The 19,947-nt window shown below is 45.4% G+C and overlaps 2 protein-coding genes across 4 annotated transcripts; one reads left to right on the top strand and one right to left on the bottom strand.

Annotated features, from left to right (window-relative positions):
* Positions 1 to 2,254: 2,254 nt before the first annotated feature.
* On the top strand, positions 2,255 to 5,340 carry LOC131266806 (protein ref(2)P-like). Its single transcript, XM_058269453.1, has 3 exons — positions 2,255 to 2,701; positions 2,810 to 3,299; positions 3,381 to 5,340. Exons 1-3 carry the CDS (start codon positions 2,542 to 2,544, stop codon positions 5,008 to 5,010), a joined length of 2,280 nt encoding a protein of 759 aa, XP_058125436.1. The 5' UTR covers positions 2,255 to 2,541; the 3' UTR covers positions 5,011 to 5,340.
* A 2,062-nt stretch (positions 5,341 to 7,402) lies between these two features.
* LOC131266386 (exportin-1) lies at positions 7,403 to 19,495 on the bottom strand. 3 transcript variants are annotated; one of them, XM_058268885.1, is made up of 9 exons: positions 19,399 to 19,495; positions 14,421 to 14,746; positions 10,579 to 12,512; positions 9,814 to 10,103; positions 9,641 to 9,742; positions 9,188 to 9,565; positions 8,780 to 9,112; positions 8,342 to 8,707; positions 7,403 to 8,239 (listed from the first exon to the last, which is right to left on the bottom strand). In XM_058268885.1, the coding sequence occupies exons 3-9, from the start codon at positions 12,119 to 12,121 to the stop codon at positions 8,090 to 8,092; spliced, it is 3,162 nt and encodes a 1,053-aa protein (XP_058124868.1). In that variant the 5' UTR covers positions 12,122 to 12,512; positions 14,421 to 14,746; positions 19,399 to 19,495; the 3' UTR covers positions 7,403 to 8,089. The 3 variants fall into 3 exon arrangements, with proteins under 3 accessions (XP_058124868.1, XP_058124867.1, XP_058124866.1); XM_058268884.1 differs by lacking the exons at positions 14,421 to 14,746; positions 19,399 to 19,495 and adding exons at positions 13,248 to 13,471; positions 13,714 to 14,405; XM_058268883.1 differs by lacking the exons at positions 14,421 to 14,746; positions 19,399 to 19,495 and adding an exon at positions 13,714 to 14,405.
* Between the last annotated feature and the right edge of the window lie 452 nt (positions 19,496 to 19,947).

Below are 19,947 nucleotides of genomic sequence, written 5' to 3'. Positions count from 1 at the left end.
CTGGACAAAACGTAAACGAACCGAATCACAAACGCGAACAAAACGAGCAATATTTTGAGTTCCAGTTCGGTAGTGCATCAGAGCGGATGTTAGCAGTGCACAAGTTTCCTGAAAGGGTTAGCGGAAAAGTAAGGTTACGGCACGACCGCGTGGTCACCGCGAGCTGGAGCTCAGGTCAGAAAAATCCTAGCTGCCGCACATCTCGTTCTGTTTGAGTCAATCAAGCGGACCACGAGTTCTTGTGTCCTGACAACGGAAGGAATTATCCCTCCCGAGGCCGGCGGGTGGACATATGGCTATTATTAGCCGGTCCTAAAGGACGAACCCCTTCATAGGAGTTCGGACAGAGTCGGTACGCCTCTGATTACGAGTAAGGGAACAAACGTTCGACTTAGCGTAGGAGGATATACCCCGACTCGCATAGCGAAAGAAGAAGAAGAAGAACGAGCAATATTATCCACCAGTTCCAGTTCGGTAGTGAATCAGAGCGGAGGTTAGCAGTGCACAAGTTTCCTGAAAGGGTTAGCGGAAAAGTAAGGTTACGGCACGACCGCGTGGTCACGCCGAGCTGGAGCTCAGGTCAGAAAAATCCTAGCTGCCGCACATCTCGTGCTGTTTGAGTCAATCAAGCGGACCACGAGTTCTTGTGTCCTGACAACGGAAGGAATTATCCCTCCCGTGGACGGCGGGTGGACATATGGCTTTTATAGCCGGTCCTAAAGGACGAGCCCCTTCATAGGAGTTCGGACAGAGTCGGTACGCCTCTGATTCCGAGTAAGGGAACAAACGTTCGACTTAGCGTAGGAGGATATACCCCGACTCGCATAGCGAAAGAAGAAGAAGAAGAATATTATCCACGAAACATCGGATTTTTCGTTGTACAGTCAGTTTCCGACTTACGCGGATAATGGGGACCAGAGAAATCCGCGTATCTCGAATTTCCGCGTATCTCGAATATTGCTTGACAGATAGTTTATACTAGGAGTTAAGAGATCGAGCTCTTGTGTACATGTATCATAGAATATTCAAAAATTTCTTTGTCCATTAATATGAATGCAATGCAAGCGTATTCAAACAACATAAATTGCAACAAACGAAATAAAAAGCGTAAGTTATGCAAATGTGTAATTTACATATATATTCGTGTGGTTGTACATCTCAGGAATTTAAATCGATGTAATAAACCCAATCTACTGTCAAATTTTGAAAACCGCGTATCTCCGAATCCGCGTAAGTCGAGAACCGCGTAACTCGAGAACAGACTGTACTACTTATTTTTAGACTTCACAAATGTAATTCAGTTATGAAACTCAGTTTTAATTGATATTTTTACCAAAGTTTTCTCGGGTGCCGAAACGTAAACAAACTGCTCTTCAACAAGTAGGAGATGATGTGGAAATATATACTTCCTACGGCGGGGCAAAATATCGTCGTTGTTTGTTTAAGTTTGTTTTCTCAGTGAATTTCAAATGTGGAAGCGCCAAACTTACTCAGGGTGCATAAAATACGTAGCTAAACAAATATAATGCATAACTACCTCAAAATTCAATAAAAAAATTTAGCCGAGTTTGCGCCCCAATGAGATACATATTTCCACATACTCCTCTACCTCTGTCGCGCTTGGCTTGCGCGATTGTTCTGCCGAAACTGGGCTACTTTTGAAACGGGACGTCGCGCTGCAGTGTGGACCCCGAGTTTGTGTACAAACAAACTCCAGGAGATGGTAGTTTACAATGGTAGCTTTAAGATTTGTTTCAGGTGTTAAGTTTTCGGCATACCGTGTTTTTTCTAGATAATTCTCGAAATCTTTACAAATAGTGATTAAAATCAATATGTTTCATACTTATTTGTATTTTAATTTCAAAAAAGACCAGCACCAGAGAAGAAAAGGCCTACTCACTACCCAAACGAAAGTTCATATAATATTTATAATTAAGGTAAAAAATACCCTCTAGGACTCATGATTGAACAAATATGTACATATACAGTGGCCAGTTACTTTTGATTTGATTTAACTTTGCTAAGATGGCTGTAAAAGTGTTGAAACCCTCTCTTCTACGTTGCACTTAATCGTTCGTCACCGTTTGAAGCTAACGTGTTTTCAATCTGGTTTCAAAAGCTGTTTATTTAGTTTGGAAAGCGATCGCTCCAGCATAAACAAAGCAGCAGCCACCAAATAGTGTACCTGGTTGACCGTGATTCATTTCGTCGCCATCAACCGAACAAACTAGAAGCAAGTGCGGCCATTTCGCGAACGTGACTTGAAGAAATAGAACCGAAATTAATGCAGGCTCATCACTTTACTAGCGACTAGTAAAGGAAGGAAGCTGATGTAATTTGCTGGGAGTGTGTGGTGAATCGGCGACTATATATTGAGGAACCAACCAGTAGTTAGCCATTCGTGTCCAACCAGTCGTAGCGAGTGTCCGAAGCATCGATTCCTCGAAGTGGAAATTTCATTTTCTCGTGCAGTGTTGAAGAACTTTACGGAAGGTTACATATATTTTCCCTGTTATTCAAAGGAAGTCAGGCCAAGCCAAAATGAGATCGCTAAAGATTATCATTCGCGTTGGAACGCTACAGAATATTTTCCTGTTACACGGTGAAGAAGTTTGCAAAACCATCAACGAGGTGAAGCAGTTCTGCTTTTCCCGGTTTCCGCATTTGGAACATGATAAAAATCTACGGATGTTCTGGATCGGTAAGTAGAGATCGAACCACGACGTAATTAGCTGCATTTGACAGGTGCTTGAAAATTTCCAACGTTTATCCTGATGTTGCGATGTTTCCTTTTTTTCCGAACGGTTAGATCAAGACTTTGATGAGATATGCGTGGTAACTGATGGCGATTATTCGAGCTTCATGCTCGCGGAGGAAACTGAGAAAGGTCGTCTGTACGTCGAAGGAAATGAAATGACGGAGCGAGATGCATCGCATCCGCAGGTACAAAGTGCATCGGCACCCGACGTTTATGGCAGTCGTCCGCAGCACACCAACGTTGTCTGCGATGTTTGCGACCAAATGATTGTTGGCCACCGATACCGATGTCTTATGTGCCACGATTATGATCTGTGCATGACTTGCGAGTCGAAGTATCGGCACAAGGATCATATTATGCTACGAATTCCACGCGCGACAGATAGCCGGCAGATGCACTCGGTGTTTGAGAAGATGGAGTTTTATGCGGGACTGCTGAAACTAGAAGAAGAAAATCCATCGCAGGTACCACTGGTTGACGATGGTGTTTCTGGTACTCCTCCTACTGCGGAGAAAAGCGAAGAGCGGACTAATCCGCAAGGGTAAGTGTTTGACTTTGTGATGCCAGTGAATGAAACTAGATGTGACCGTTTTGCTGTAATTTTATATTTGCTTAAAAACAGTAATGGGCACCGCCGTCAACCAACATTCTGTCAACGTATGGGAAGAGGAAATTTCGCAGCGATGCGCACAGCTAATGCAGCAGCATCGGCGATGGCGCAGGATCGTGCGCAAGCCAGGTTCCGGGAGGTATTGTCTCGCTATATCGATCCGGCTAATATCAGTGGCCCCGCCGCTTCATCGGCTGATGCAGCTCCTTCCCCCTCGACGACAGCACATGAGGAAGTGCTAACCGAGGCACAACGATCGCTAAAGATCGCGTCCGATGCCGCAAAGGTTGCTTCTGCCGCAGCGACGGCTTCGTGGAACACGTTCATGGGATGTGCCGGTATGTTTGTTCCACCCGGAACTCAAAATACCACTCCGAAACAGCCATCGCCAACTGCAACCAATGCTGCTACACCGTCCTCATCGAACGGCTCGGTAGTTGCTGGTCTGGTGGATGACGTATTGAAACACACACCGCCAGAATTGAAGGAGTTTATGCCCTCCGAGGATGAGATCAATCGTTTGAGCGAGAAACTGTCAAACATGCTTAGCAGCTTAGGCATAGAGTTCACCGGAGAATCGTCAACATCGTCGAGCTCGGCCAAGAAGGAAGCTGAGCAGAATGCATCTGATAAGGAAAAGGATTCCCTATCGAGTTCGATGAATTCCGGAAAAGAGCAGAAACAGGAAAAGGTCGCTGCCAATAAACCGTCGGTAGTTTCATCCGAAGCCAAGCAACCTTTGCTGGAAACTGATCACGTCGTCGCTAGTTCCTCGCATGATGATGGAAAGCTTACCGAGGAGGAAAAAGGACAGATAACGGAAAATATTGATTGCTCAGTAGACACATCCTCCGCCTCGATGCTGACTGACGACGATGACGACGTCGTCGACGCGGTGCAAGTTTCAGAGCAGAACGCATCACCGCAAGCGTCGTCTAGCCAGCCGAAGGCACCATGGATTTTGGTCGATCTTCCGGACGATCGCGAGGAAGAGGTAAAACAGACTGTAATCAACACAACGTCTTCGGTACCGGTTGCATCCGGTACACCTGCCTCGTCTCCCGAAAAAGTCGATGATAAGCAAACACCAGAAGAAACCTCTCCTAAAGAACAACCAGAGGAGGAGGAATTCTATGCAAATACTTTCAAAACGATGATTGATCTGATCAAGCAATTGACGGTCGATCCGAGTGGCGCAGAACAGAAAGTATCAGAAATGATCGAGCGTTCCCAGACCGAGAAGAACAAACATGCCCAGGATGATCGCTACAAGGCCCATCTGGAGAAAGCGGCCAAGGAGCTCCAGAAACATTTGCTGGAAGTCAAAATGAAGGAGCAAAACGAACGGCAAACCGAAGCTCCCGTTTTGCAGCAGTCGGCGAAGGACAAGAAGTCCGCGCCTCAAGCTTCAACAACAGCTCGTGCATTTTCACCCGCAACGCCTTTGCCTTCAACCTCTGCTCCGAAGACACCCAATGCATCCAGCAAAATTTACAGCCCGCGACCGCACGTGAACCAAGCCATCCATACCATGATGACGATGGGATTCAGCAACAACGATGGACATCTGACACGGTTGCTCGAGGCCCTGAATGGTGACATTCAGCGGGCACTGGATATGCTGATGCAGAACCTATCCTAAAATAGATGAGTCCTTTTTTCACAAAATTTTACATACCGTATTTTCCACCCGCGGGTTCACTGTTACGAAGCCCCAAGGGGATGACATTATAGTAGAACCTATAAGATTTATTAATACCCCTTCCTAATCAATTATCGTGAGATGTGAATTACGCGGAATAGTTCTTTTTTCGTGATAGAGGTGTGTGGAACAGGGCAAAAGAGTTAATTGACGATTGAACTAAGAACTAACCCCGCTAAACTCATGATACAGGGGAGAATTGCAAGCCTAGTAGAAATGTATGCACATGTATAACCTTTTAGTTTTTAATAAAAATTTGCATTACATGCACTTTCCAAGTAATTTTAGTTTTGAAAGAACGATTTCGATACTCCGAATGGGAAATCTATTGGATAATCAAGAGTAACAAAAGTACTGTTTAAGCTTAGATGAAACCGATGAAAACCCTTAGTATTGAAAGTTTCGGAACGAATGTATGGTGCAGGGTATGAATGGTCGCAAGGGAAAGATCGATGATGCTGTATAAATATCCCTCCGTAAACATGAGTCCCCACCCTACCCTTCCCACGGAAATAATATAACTCGTCTGTTGTCACTGTTTCACTTCATCGCTTTTATTCTGCAGCGTTTTGTCCTATTTGTAATTTTGTTGCTCTTTGTTTTTGCTTCTTGCTCCTTTCCCGTATGTTTTTTGTATTTTCAACGTTACGTTGCTATGATGTTTCCTCTATTTACGAACCGTTGTGATCTTTGCTGTGGTATGTTTTAAATGTATATTTGTTTTTGATGATCCATTTTACAGCATGTCGCACTTGCACACGGAAAGAAAAAACACATTCACGCAACATTTCATTCTGCTTGTTTCCCTTATTTTAACAATAGGAAAAAAAAAGTTGAAAACTTTTTCCAACCACAAATAGACAGGACACCCCCCCGCCGCAGTATTCCTCACACATGCTCCCCGATGTTTGCAAACATACACACGCACACACGCACACAGAAACGCGACGATTGTTTGGGGTGTTATTGTTTACATCATCCGCCAAGCCTACTAAACATGATAAAAACTACCAAGTGAAAACGTTGCCACTTTCAAAAGGCCCATGATGATGCTTCCAAATGCTCATTTCACTTCCTTTCCCAAATCAGGGATTTGGTTAACGGACAAATTCTTTAGACAAGTGGAAACACACTCGACAATTTTTCGAAAAGAAAAACAAGGATCCTCATTTCGTCTGGCCTTTTTTGTGTTGAATTTTCGAACACGAATTTTTGTGTTACCTCTTTTATTTTCATCTCGGCGTGTCGCATGTTTTGAGCCGATCGTCTGTTGCTCCACGTTTGTGTGTCGGTAAGAAGTAAAAGGTACTCAAACCAAGAAGTGCCCCTGGTGAAGCGTTAACAAGATATTATTGGCCCACGGAGGGCACAAATGCGCAGGTGTGCTCGGCGATTAACCACTATGTTCTAATGCAAGTTAGTGAGTTTACACATAAGTCTACTAATTGCTAAAAATGCACAGCTCTTTTGCCGTCGACTGGTGCTAAGAGCACATTACTGCTGCATCTCGATCTACGGAACACACAGAACAAAGTGCAAGGATTATTAAAAAAAAAAGAACGAAAAACAACACAAGCGTAACATGAAATTATTGTAATGCATTCATTCTCTCTGGCTCTTTAAATTTCCAGATCGGAGCGAGACGATAAAGGCTCGGTAGCATCTATGATAGTAGTAAAAAGTTAATCTTCGTTTACCATTCCATTTTCCTTTCGAATGTAACAAAGTCAGTGGGGAATAGAAAAAGCAAAAGCAAACGAGATGAATTATCATTCCCGAAACGCATCATATTTGCGTTGGTCGGTAGCATCAATGGATCGCGACACTTTCAAAACCACTCGCTTCCTTTCACTAGAGCCTAGGGTGTCGCAAGAGGACTCCTTCTTTAATCCATACTACTATACTTTGTGTTTTATTTGCTCCTTCTTTTTTATTTCTATCACATTCCTGTGACCTCTTCGAACAAATGTAAACAAGTAACTAACTTTTTCCTTCTTCCCTCCAGGATTCATTCCGCTTCTAAGTGGGTATGTGTGCGTAGGTGTATGTGTGTATGCCTAGCTAAGTTTCGTACTTCTGGCTAATCACTCGCTCACCTCTGGAGGCTGGTGGTCGGTGTTCCGGGTCAAGTAATTCTGGTTGCTTGTGTATAGAAAGTATAGTTGATAGTAGAGTTCCTAGTACAGTTCATTATCCTGTGGTGTTGTATTTTTATAGTAGTAGTAGTAGTGGTAGAAGTAGTAGCTAGCGTACAGCATTTCTTTAGTCTACGGCTATTTCATGAAGTTTCCCTCCTCTCCATACAACTTTGATGCACTCGCGCACATACATCCCCACAACCACACATACACACATACACACACAACGGCCACATTGATACTGCGGCGCCACGGCAATCGTATCCCTAAGCTCCTCTTCTCCCACTCCCGTTTACGCTTTTATTATCTTCAATATTGTATCATAAACATCGTTACGTACTAATGATCGCGCACGTACAAACACCACACACACACACATACTCGCACACACTCGTTGCAAAAAGATCCTTGCGTGAATTGGATGATTTCATGCATTTCAAAAAAAAATAATAATAATGATAAGAAGTTAATTAAAAAACTACGCGCACACATCATCCCTGTTCTCGTCCTTCGAAAGCCGTACTTCGCCCGTCCACGTCTTCAAGATCATTTACGATCATGATCATCATATTCTGTTTCGTCGTTGCCGTCGAATTCGCGCCATTCTTTTGATCCGCCCGCCCCCCGGATCGTGTGTACTACTACTATTGGCAAAGTGTTAAAGGTGTGCTTGTCGTCGTCCCTTTGAGCCGTAGCATTATACTTTTTTAGGGATTAGGGGGGGAAAGGTTGTAATAGAGTTTGCTGGGCAGGAACAAAGGAAAGGAGAAAAAGTAGGTGTGTTCCGAGGGGAACAAAGGTGTTTTCAGAATTGGTGATGGCTAGTCGACGGTCACGTAGCACTCCTCCCTCCTTTTCTTATTCTTCTGCTCTCGTTCACTTTACTCGTCCTGCATATCTTCGGGCATTTCGTGCGGGTTCAGCATTCCAGGCACCGTCATCAGCATGCGCCGCTTTTCCTCCTGTATCTTTTTCAGTTCATTTTCTCGTTCCTCCAGGTACAAATCGGAATCATCTTCTCCGGTCACTTCCTGCAACAGGGGGAAACAGCGAAATGATCGGTCGGGGTGTGAGTAAAGGATGTTTTAACCTTTGCAATATGAATATTCATACAATGAGGGGTACAATTTTACCTTGATTTGGATGAGGAAATCCCGTAAATGCTCCTTAAATGCGTGCACATCCTGATCGAGGTTGAACAGTCCCGTGACGAAAATCTTGATCTGGTTGTCGGTCAGGTGGCTGAAGGCGGACTTCAGCAGCGTCGCGACGTACTCCTGGATGTTGAGCACGTTGTCGTCCGACGGGCCGAGCTTCACCGTGATCCGGCCGGCCTCGACCAGCGAGAACATGTACGCCAGGATGGTCGCGTGGTTCTGCAGGCTGGCCGTGTGCGACGTATCCGTCACCACCGAGAACACCTGCATCAGAATGTCGGTATAGTACGTCTGGTAGAAGCTTTGCGCCGCCTGGGGATGCTGTTCGAGATTTTGGAGCATCTAGAGTGGACGGAAGGAGGAAACGCGGTTAGTAAACATTCGCCAAATTTATCACCCGCTCGCGAAACCTACCTGCATGAGAATGTTCAAACCGGTGTCCGCCACATTCCGCATCGTGTGCTTGAAGGCCCACACAATCGAGTCGAACACCAGCTTGAACTGATCGGGCGGAATGTTGAGGAACGCTTTGAAGCAGTGCATGTTGATCGCCTGGAGCAGTTCATAGAAGTTCGTGCGGTGTTGCGGATAGTCCTCGAAGTTCTTGTTTATCATGTCCAGCGTGCAGCCGAACAGGGTGTCAAAGATGGTCGGTATTTCTGGGGTGAACACACCCTGAAGCCGGTTCACGATAGACGCTATCGTGCTCAGTACCAGCGGTTCCCGTGCGTTTGGCACCTTCGTACGCTGTTCGAACGAGATAGAATGGAGCAAAGATTTGTAATTCAACAGGCATCCAGAAACAACAAGACAACCACTTACCAGATAATCATACAACACGGCGTCCATGAGCGGTGGAATGAAGTTGTCCATTGCCATTTGCGGGTCGTTCGACTTCCAGATCCACTCAGAGATCAGCGTCAGCGTTTCCTTCTTCACGACGTGCATCGCCTTGATGAGCGGCTGATTGTTGATCAGTAGACCGTTCACCGAAATGGCCTGCGTAATGTTCTCCGACATGATTTTGTACACGTTCAGCATGTCCAGATAGATGCGCCCGAGTTGGGACACGTACGAGTGGCCGAGGGCTTTACAGGCGCGCACGTTCGTCTTAAGTATGCTGCCAAGCTGCTTCACCGCGCCCATCTCCTTCAGTATGTCCACGTTCTTGGTCGCTTGTGAAATTATGTCGTCCCACACCTTGATGGTAAAAAATACAAAACGGGTGATCATTTATAGCCCTGAGTGGACGAGGTTGTTATATTCTCCTCATACCTGATTGGGCAGCATCATATACTTTTCGATCAGAATATCTTGCTGCACCTGGTCTGCCTGGGCGGATATCATGTAACCGACTGCTTCGTAGAAGGTGTGCACCTGGGAGGAACGAGGAAAGATCATACAATGAGCACCCGCTGTTATGGTGACCCATATCCGCAATAACAAACCTGCTGCGGTTGAAGATCACAAATGATGCTGCTCATCGTAGCCAGGATCTCTTCGATGAATGTACACGACTCATTCGGTTGCAGCTGCACGAAATGGCGGCGACACTTGAGCGCTATCTTGATGAACGTATCACAGGCCATGTCCTGCACGCCGTCGTGTGTTTCGTGCATAAACTCAAACAGCTTGTTCACGACCGTCTTGAGGAACTTCCAGTGGGCCCGCAGAAAACGAGGATACTGTCCGACGACGTACATGATGTTGGACGCAATGATCGCTTTGTTGTCCTTGCCTGTTAAGAGCCAAGATTTATCGTATGAGTATCGGTTGTGATTTTTTGTATTAACAGCTTGCCGGGGCCCAGAAGACGAATTCGCTCTATTAAAGCCGTGTGGTCCGGGCTCGCCGTAAGGCGTGTAAACCTCATATCGATTAACAACCAATCAAACCACGTTGGAGTGATTACAGTTTTATCTACTGTTTATGTTGTAACGAGTTCTTGTAGCTATGATCATGATATATTTTAATGATTTGCTTCCTAATGATCCTTATGTTCTACTGTATCAATAAAATATCAAATCTTTTTCTTCGCTTAAATCCTCCAAATTAGAAGACTCATCGTCATATCATATATAATTATATAATAATTTCTCTTTAAATGTATATTACTATGAAAAATAAAACACAACAAAATAAGCCACAGCACATAAGCAATAAATTAGCTTTATACCTTAATATGAAAACCTAAGCAATTCGACGGAACTTACCTTTCTTGTGCTCACACAGTCCCAGCAGCTCCTTGATGACGGTGACCAGGAACCGCTTCTCGTCGTCCTCGAAGAACGCCCCGGAGATGGAGCCGATCGCCCAGCAAAGCGTGTTGAGGTTCTTCCAGGAAAACTCCGTACCGTTCACCTGGTTGTTCAGCTTATCGGTCATGATACGCTCAGTATCAGCGTAGTCCAGATGCGTCAGGTAGACCAAAGTTTCGCGCATATTCTTGTACAGGTTAATACTATTCGTGTCCTTCATGAACTCGCGCACCACCTCACCGTTCTCGTTCTCCACCACCAGTACCTCCTCCGGCTTGGCCATTCGCGAGATCATGATGTAGCGCACCTTCGACAGAATCTTGTGATAGAACGTGCGCCGCTGGCTGGAGGTGTACGCTTCCTTGTACAACTCGCTGGTTAGGCTGTTCCAGTACTCGAGACAGATCTTGAAAATCTCCACATCCTCGACTTCGGAGATCATCACCAGATACTCGAGTGCCTTCAGCACTACCTCCATCGTGTCGCGCTTCTCCACGAGCGTTGCGTGCACCCGCAGGAAGGTGCAGAGAAACATGGCCAGATTCTGCACGAAGCACTGCTCGTCGTCAGACCCATTCATGTAGATCTGGTTCATGTTGGTGTGGGGCGGGATCATCGTGTCGAATTGCTCCATAGTTTGTTTGAATAAGGCAACAAACACGTGATCGTAGTTCGGCAGCTGCAGGCCCGCGATCTCCGACAGACACTTGATCGTGATGTTGCGGAACATCGGTATCGTGAGGAACCGACATACAAGCATATCGATCAGCTTCGTCTCGAAGATGTACCCAAGCGGGATCCAGTTGAGAAACTTTAGCAGCGTCTCGAGCGTGGCCGAAATGAGCGGGGCATTTAGCGAGTTCTCTAGCACGAACTGGCACAGCGTGAACACCTGGGCGAACTCCGAGCACATCGTGTCCTTCAGGTGCTTCGCCTTGGTCTGCGTAATCTGCCCGGAGCAGAAGTCGAACACCTCCTCGCTCAGCAGCTTCAGGATGATCATGTTGTTCTGGCAAAGCGTTTCGTTCGTCTTCGATGCACCGACGATGTCGCTGATGAACGTCTCCCAGTTGTTGGGCCACTCGCGCTTCAGGATCTGAACCAGAATGATGTTCAGCTTGTTCAGGTACACCTTGTTCGCCTCCATCATCGCCGGATCCTGCGACGTCTTGATGATCAGCCCGACCACGTACTTCTTGATTCCCTCGCACTGGTTGCGGGGTAGGATTTTCCAGCGTGTCTTGATCACCTCTTCCAGGATCTGCAGGGCGTAGAACTTGGTTTGCTGGTTCTGCGAGTACTCGAGAATGCTGTCCACACGAGTCCACGCGTCCGGATGTTCCTTCAGTGTCGTCAGGACGGTTTGTGCCAACCGCAGCTGCTCACCGGTGCTGTTGTACAGGCAGGACACGACATTGTCCAAGAGATCGATGTCGAGTTTCTTGGAGAAGTCTAGCAGCTGGTTCGCCTCCTCCAGGCGGATCATCGGAAGCGCCATCGCTTATCCCTTTTTTCTTTGCTTTCACTGATCACAGACCTCGATGTAAAACACTGGGGTAGGGAGTGGGGAACTTCTTCTGCTCCGATTTATGCTTCACCACTCACAGGACGCACAGCACACACGCACGACAAACACTCGACTCACACGCACACACGCTATATTCGCTTTTGTACACATACACGACCACTTCGTTGCTTGTTGTTGGTGTGCAAGGGCTTTGTATCGCGATTAGTAGCGCCCTTTTCGTAGTAAAACTTGATCGTGTCCTCAAAAAGTCAATGATTGCTTTGTAGGTTCACTCCTCGGAACGATTTAAACTGCAAATCCACGGGTCGTTGAACAAGGACGAGACGTCGACAAGATCGCACCTCCAACCAGTTTTGAACGGCTGTAATCCATCGTCATAGAGCAATGGCATTGCGAAGGGATAGAAAGAATAAAAAGGTTTTAATAATACCATAGAAAATGGATGATCGAGGATCATAATTTTTAATGATTATTTTAAAAACTCAAGCACGCACACACAGCATACGCACATACACAAACCCACACACAAAACGCTCGCAACAAAATCATCCTTTAGATCCAGGGGTCGGCAAAGCTCAATTTGTGCCAAAATGTCATCCTCTAGACGGTACAATGAGAGGTTTTAGCCACTTAATAATTATTAACCAATAGATAGTATTCTTTAATAAGGAAAGTTTTATCAAGTAAATACTAAAAAAATACTCTGATCAACTTATTGGAAAATAGAGACAAATACTAATTTCCCGGTTCGAAGACTCTTCTTCTTCTTTCACTATGCGAGTCGGGGTATATCCTCCTACGTTAAGTCGAACGTTTGTTCCCTTACTCGTATTCAGAGGCATACCGACTCTGTCACGAGCTCCTATGCAGAGGCTCGTGCTGTAGGACCGACTGTGACAGCCATATGTCCAAGACTCGATAATATATTATAATATGTGAATGTTTTCACATACGCAAACACAATTTGCGATGTTATGGTCTATGGGTAGGACACTTTACTAACATTCGAGAGGGTCAAGAAATGTTTGCCAACCCCTGCTCTAATCAAACTCTTTCGTTTCTTTGCAAGCGTAGCAGGCAACGCTTTCACACTCACACATTCCAGAGTCAATCAAGACTGTTGATTTGCTGTCGCCGTTGGTTACGCATTTATCATCCTTCACTCAAAAAGCTCCCCCCAGGATGGTCGTACGATACAGTAGTGGTGGTTGCAGGTCGCTTGTGGTGGCAGAAAGGATGTAGAATTGGGAGTCTCTATCGGAATCACAGTGCAGGGAGCAACGGAGGGAAGGACAGTCCGTTGTTGCCCCTACAAGTATACTGAGTCAAATGTGGAAAATAGAAGAACCGAAGCATGCTTACACATGCATCGAGAAACGGATAGTAAGTACCACATTGTATTTGTTTGGAAGACCATCAGCTGTGGCCACAGTGGGGTGGGATGTGCTAATTTTTAATATTTTTTATAATTGTTTGGGAAGAACAGACCGTTGCTTTCATAGTATGAGTACAATATTTCAACAAAGTAATGCGTAACATAACTTAACTACTAAATAACTCACTCTCGCAACGCCTCTTTCGTTCTTTTTTCGTTCCAAACTCATGCGCACACTCTCTCTCTCTCTTTCGCTCTTTTTCTTTTATCCTTAATCCTTCTTTTTCGATCAAGGATCAGATCAGGAAGTGGCAGAAGTAGATAGGTAGGTAGGAGTAGTTGAGTCGATGATTTTCAGTCTTGTGCTCTCGGTTGCAGCTATCCTTCCTTCAATAGAATCTTTTAGTTTTTGGAAAATAGTAGTGGTAGTAGACGACAGAGGTCATTTGGAAGGTTCGCCCTTTGTTACTTCTTACTCTTATGTTGTACTTATAGGCTCCGCACAGGACATACACGGCACAATTGCGTTCTCGTTCTCTCGGGGATTAGCACACATTCGCACAAACATACCGCTACTTTAAACTACTATGACTCGCATCCTTCTTACGATCAAAACATACCGCGCATTTATGGGTGCTGCAGACGCGCGCGCACACTCAACACACTCGTTCAAACACACAAGCATACAAAGACACACGCACAGAGCGAGTTCAACGGCACAGTTTGCAGTCCGACGAGCGAAAGCGGTGAGGGAGGAGACCACCTTCGGTTCGTCTAGCGACGCTAGCTTCCTCGCGCGCTGTGGTGTCTATTTCAAATGCCGTTGACGTGGATAAGACGTGGTCCACGAAGTAACCGACGACGCCGAATAGCGCATGGATGAATGATGCTAACCGTCTCTTTTGGTGTGGCTTGCTTGCCGTTTATACTCTCGAAGCGAACCCGTCAGGGGCGACGCGATGGGGCAAGCAAAGTGCCTGGATTTGTATACTCCAAAAGGCGCGGTGTAGCCCTTCTGCGTCCGGTTTGGCTTATACTGGCTGGGGAAGATTTGTTGGAGACTTTGTCCACTGTTGTCGGTGGTTGCGCTCGTCGTCCAGCGGTTTTGTTCCGTGCAGTATGTTGCGGTTTACCTGACAGATCAAGTATGCTATTCGCTCCTTTTGATTCGTTTCGTTGGTTCTTCGATTAACTCAAAAACGTATCCACATTCAACATTCCTAAAAGAGAAGGAAAGCAAACATTAAAGTACAATTCATAAGGTTGGCAACAATAACTTTCTACCAATGTAGCTCGAAATTAGTATTTGAAGTAACCAACAAGAGGTTTTGTTTTCCGTAAAAGGATATAATACACGAAAGTGAATGATAAGTTAATTATGGACGAAAATGCCGAAAAACACGCATGCTGTGGTCATGACAAATTGACTCTCGACATGCAGCTGCTGTGCTCAACTAATTGTGACGCAACAATTGCACAGAATCCTAAATGCCATCAAAGATCACCTTGGAGACACACCAAAATTTAGTGGTTACTGACAGCTTATTAAGAGTTTACTTTGCTGTAGGTAGCAGCCCTTTTAGGTCGCTTTAACGTTAGTTATTGCAGCCTGTAAGTCTGTAGGGGGCAATGAAAAAAGCTAGTCACAAGATACGGAACGAAACTGGCCTGGTGAGATGATCAAACAAGAAAATAGTAATAGATCAAGCAGCGATGTCTCAAACCAGGATATATTTGAATTTTCCTTGAAAACATTACATTAGGTACGTTAAACATTTACCTATAGTTTGTTCAGCGGATAGTTTCTAGTTCTAGTTCTATCAGCAGATACGCTATCTAGAATCAAATTTGCCTCTCACACTATCCCAACACCATCGAAAATAACCGTACCGGCACTAACCAACATCGTGTTAATCGGGGCTACGTTCGTTGCCGCCCCACGTTTCTTGCTAACCGTTTCAGATGGTCGTAAAACGCCGTGTGGCTAACTGACGTCATCGATAAATAACGCAAAACAAATTCATCTGTGGATTGGACGTAGGCGGGCTGACAAAGTACAACCTTTCGGTCAACAGGCTTTGGCAGCTTTCGGACAAGTGTCGTGCAAGACGTAGTGTAGTAGGTTTAGTAAGTCCCTTGAAAAGGTAGCCTACCGTAAATGATGCATCACGTTAGTACCTTAAGAACGAAAACAAGGGGAAGAATGGCTAGCATTATACGGCCGGAGACAGGCGCTCAGAAGACTACTCTAGCCAAAAAGGTCATGGCGCTTTTTTACGGCATCATTTTCAATGACGATTAGAGCATCCACAAAAACACACAGTTCCCGCCATGGTCGTTAGCAGCTGACAGAGTGTGGAAAGCTGCATATGAAAGTTTGATGCTGTGCGTTGAGCAGCACTGTTTTGGCAAAACGTTAAACCCAATTATGTGCCCACCATCGCAGCAACCCATGAGAACGGCGAAAAAACAAAGACAAGCTAACCCCGGACGGTGAGTAAAGGAAAGGTACGTTGGATGTCGAAAAAACCAACACTCTAGCGGTACAAATGTAGCGAGATATCCAATTTACCGAAACGGGAAAATCAGAAAACAGAAGCTGCTCTTCATCCCCTCGATTTTGCTTTTCCTACCTCCACCCACCCACGCAACCAAATCGCAGTTTAATTCCTTTCTGAGTTTTTTGTTGTAGCAGAGATGAAGTAATGCAGTACACATTTGAACACGGGTAAAATGGAGTGGCGGGAGTGGATTCGAGCGTGCGGATTGGCTACAAAATGAACAGCCATACAAATAACGCACCTAAAGACACGCACATCCAGCGTCATTCGCCGAACACCGAGGAAACATGTGTTTGCGGAGATCGGTGGACATTTAGGCATCATGGGCTCAATGGAAAAATGAAAGTTTTTCGTTGCTGTACACCATGCATTAGACTGCTCTACTCTACAAAGGGTGAACGGCAGCAGGGCAATGAAGGAAGCAAATTTGATCTTGAGCAACACCGTTACTTTCAAGTTGGTTCGACTGCTTGTGGGAAAGCTGCATTTCCTTGGAGGTATTATTTTGCCTTGACTCATGAGACTCATCTTCAAACGGGTTGATGGATGATTAGAGATAGAGGAGTGTTCCAAGAATAATTTTGTTGGAAGCATTTTAAATTCACCCATTGTAAGATCCATTTTTTTATTTTGAATATAGAGAAAAGAATCAATGCAAGGTAATAGCGCCTTACGGGACTGCCCGTTTATACATGATAAACCTTTAACATTCGTGCCAGTCCAAAAAAAAAAGTCTCTACCGTACCGTGCGTGTACGCTATGGAAGAATAGTATAGACAAAAAAAAACAAACAAACAAACAAAAACCCAATGCAGATGGCAACGGAAAATTCCATCGCATAAACCCGCGTATGGGAAGAACATGAGAAAAGCAAAGACGAAAGCAAGTACAAAGAAAAAGAAAAAAATGGAGGTACAGTTCGTTCCTGGCGGCACTTGTATGTTTATCGCCAGCAGCATCCACAAACGCGGGTTTCAGTACCGCGCGCGAAGAATCGCCTGGACCTCCAACGGCGAAAAATGTATCGGAAAAAACCCCTTCGAGAGCACATGGAATGTAGGAGAGGGAAGGCAAAGGGCAATCGACACACAGCGCAACACACACCACCCCACGGTTCATATGACGACACACCGCAGCATAAGCGCAAAAATTGCGCGCTTCAGCATGAGAAGGAGAGCTGGCAGCAAGGAGGACGCTTGCTTTTTGTCGAAATTTTCCGCTGCTTTACAGCACGTTTAAAGCCATATATGGTGTTTCCGTATGATTTTTGATAGGTAAGAGACCCGTAGTAAGCAGAACAACATGTTGACGAAACGTTTTTGAAACAGAACACTCGATGCACTAAGCTCACATTGAAATGTGAACCTCGTAAGTGCATTGTTTGTTGGTGCATCTTCACTTCATTATGCACGGTGGTATGCTGCTATATCCTATGCGGGCTGGTGCTATGATACGACTATGTGTGTTCTACCACTAATCCACTAGTAGCTATCACTCGGCTTTCTCTTTCTATCCAACAAAGCACATGGAACACTCAGTTCACCGTAGAACGGTTCTTTCATCCACTCAAAGGCACAGACACCACGAGAAGAATTTAGTTGCATGCATAGCGACGGTTGCGACGGAGTCTAGCGTCCTTCTCTGTTTCTCAACTTTGACGTCATTCTTTCTCGCTTGTCCACCGCCGTGCGGGGTAGCTTTCCATCGTATTTGCGCTTCTTCCATCTTCCAAAAACTATTCCTGCACACACATGTACACAACGCGACGTTCAGAGCTCTTTCGCTTCCTGGAAGAACACTTAATGCCACCCGCCAACCGTTTTGCCATTTTGCTGTCGAATTTGCGACCGCGGATTGCATTTGAAAGACACTTCCGCCGGGAGAAATGCCGAGTGTTACGTTTCAAGGAAAACATACTGAACGGACAGCACCGTACGTCGTCCGTATGTGACGGCCATTTTAGGGATCCACCACTTCCCACAGCTCTGGAACGTGATCCACCACCCCTTGCATAGAGTCTTCTTGTTGTTCGTATTACCGCCAGTTGTGTTTTTTTTGTTGGTCGAGAATCTCATCGATCTGTTATTCCGCTGTTTCCATGTTTCTATTAAACATTCAAGCGCAACGACTCCCACACACATACACACACATGTATGCTCGATCACGTTCACGCATACACCTTTGCACCGGGGAACCGACGGAACATTTTTCACTTCGCCAAAACGCAAAATGACGGAACGACGACGGTATGCCTGCTACTGCTGCTGTTCGCATGCCCATCCATGGACAAAAAAAGTGACTGTAACACCAACAACCATCGCTTTTCACAGGATTGTTGTTGAAGCTGCTTTCCCATACCGTTTCCCGTTCGTCGTTGGCGATGTCGAACGAACGTCGTCATTTTCATCTTTGTTCCATCGCGCTTGTCTCGCGTTGTCGCCCGTCGCGGCGATGGAAACCCTAACCTATAATATAACGGCAACCACACGATGAGAGTGGTAAGAGGGACCGCATTTATTTTTCAGCCACTACTGACAGTTGCGCCAAATTTTGGACTTTTTCATGATATAGCAAATGGCAGTCCGATCCTAGCAGAATGGTACACGCATAAGAGCAACCATAGATTAAAGTCGTAGAAAAATATGGAGTCCCGTTTCCAGCGAACGAAAGTATGGTTTCGCACACCAGGTGAAGTTTTACAGAAGGACGCAACTGCGACGCATTGAATCGCGTGGCCAGCGAATGAGATGGTGCAGGAGGATGGTGAATGGAAATTTCCATTCTTTGCCCCCTCGTTGCTACCACTGCTCATAGGCAGCCATGTTCTTCGTCCTCGGGCCATTTGGATATCCGTCTCGATGAACTGGACATACTTCACGACCAGGAACGGCGATGTTCCCTTCCTGTGCATACATGCACGCACATGGAAAACCTTAATCGCAAAATTCGACGCGGTATGTTCAGTGTTACGGGAGACATTCCAAGGCATTTCGCATATTATCACAAATCATTTCAGCACAACTTTTCGATGACGAAGAATGAAAGGTTTTACCGACAACACACGACCGTAATCAAAGCACCATGTAGCAAACGGGTCAAAAGATTGAGGGGTCACATTTTTTCTTCGCCTTTCATCATCTACCATTGTGCGGTAATCCCCAGAAGGCGAGTTGCGAACGGCAAGCACTTTGCGTCAACGCGCTTGCCGTAGTTAGCTTGATACGCAGTTGAATATCTTCGAGGCTACTTCTAACACATTTTCGAGAACATTTTATCGTCAAGATACAGTAAATTCGATGAGAATTTCTTACGTTTTCCAATTCTCGCGACAAAGTCAACAAGATCCCATTCACTCACACATCGCAGCACCCGATTCCTGTCACACTTTAAGCACTCTGAAATTTTGTGCTGCTGATAGTGTTTGCCGTGTGCTGTAGTGTTGGCATAATCGGGATTCGGAAGATCCCACGACGGATTGTAAAGAATCGAATCCCAGTTGACGGAGTCTAAAGATTTGACCCTAGACCCCATTATCTGAGGTGTTCTAACATTAAATTTCACCCACGGAGTGACAATGATTCAATCCAGGACGTGAATTATCAGTTGTGATTTGATGGGGTGTTCAGATTAGGATAAACGATTTCCAGACCGTCACACGACTGTTTGATGGAATGGGAATCGGATTTGAGGATTCGATTTACCCACCACTAGAACGAATCAGCAGCGCGCCAAACTGGCATTAACAAATTTCAAAAGCCTTGGCCACAAATAGAAATAATGGCTGAAATAGCTATTTTGTTAATAACTTTTTTGTGCTTTGGTCAATTTTGGCAACAGACCCCTCAAATGAAAGATCGCTT

Source organism: Anopheles coustani, chromosome 2, assembly GCF_943734705.1.
Source record: "Anopheles coustani chromosome 2, idAnoCousDA_361_x.2, whole genome shotgun sequence".
NCBI lineage: Eukaryota > Metazoa > Arthropoda > Insecta > Diptera > Culicidae > Anopheles > Anopheles coustani.
The sequence above is the reverse complement of the archived record's forward strand: the minus strand, read 5'-3'. Positions and strand labels throughout refer to the sequence as shown.

Bases quoted from the DNA above. Each gene is read 5' to 3' on its own strand.
- LOC131266806 (XM_058269453.1), top strand. From the start codon at position 2,542: ATGAGATCGCTAAAGATTATCATTCGCGTTGGAACGCTACAGAATATT. The intron at 2,702-2,809 runs GTAAGTAGAGAT...CCGAACGGTTAG, and splicing joins TCTACGGATGTTCTGGATCG to ATCAAGACTTTGATGAGATA. The intron at 3,300-3,380 runs GTAAGTGTTTGA...GCTTAAAAACAG, and splicing joins GAGCGGACTAATCCGCAAGG to TAATGGGCACCGCCGTCAAC.
- LOC131266386 (XM_058268885.1), bottom strand. From the start codon at position 12,121: ATGGCGCTTCCGATGATCCGCCTGGAGGAGGCGAACCAGCTGCTAGAC. The intron at 9,566-9,640 runs GTATGAGGAGAA...TTTACCATCAAG, and splicing joins ATATGATGCTGCCCAATCAG to GTGTGGGACGACATAATTTC. The intron at 9,113-9,187 runs GTAAGTGGTTGT...TCGTTCGAACAG, and splicing joins CCGTGTTGTATGATTATCTG to CGTACGAAGGTGCCAAACGC.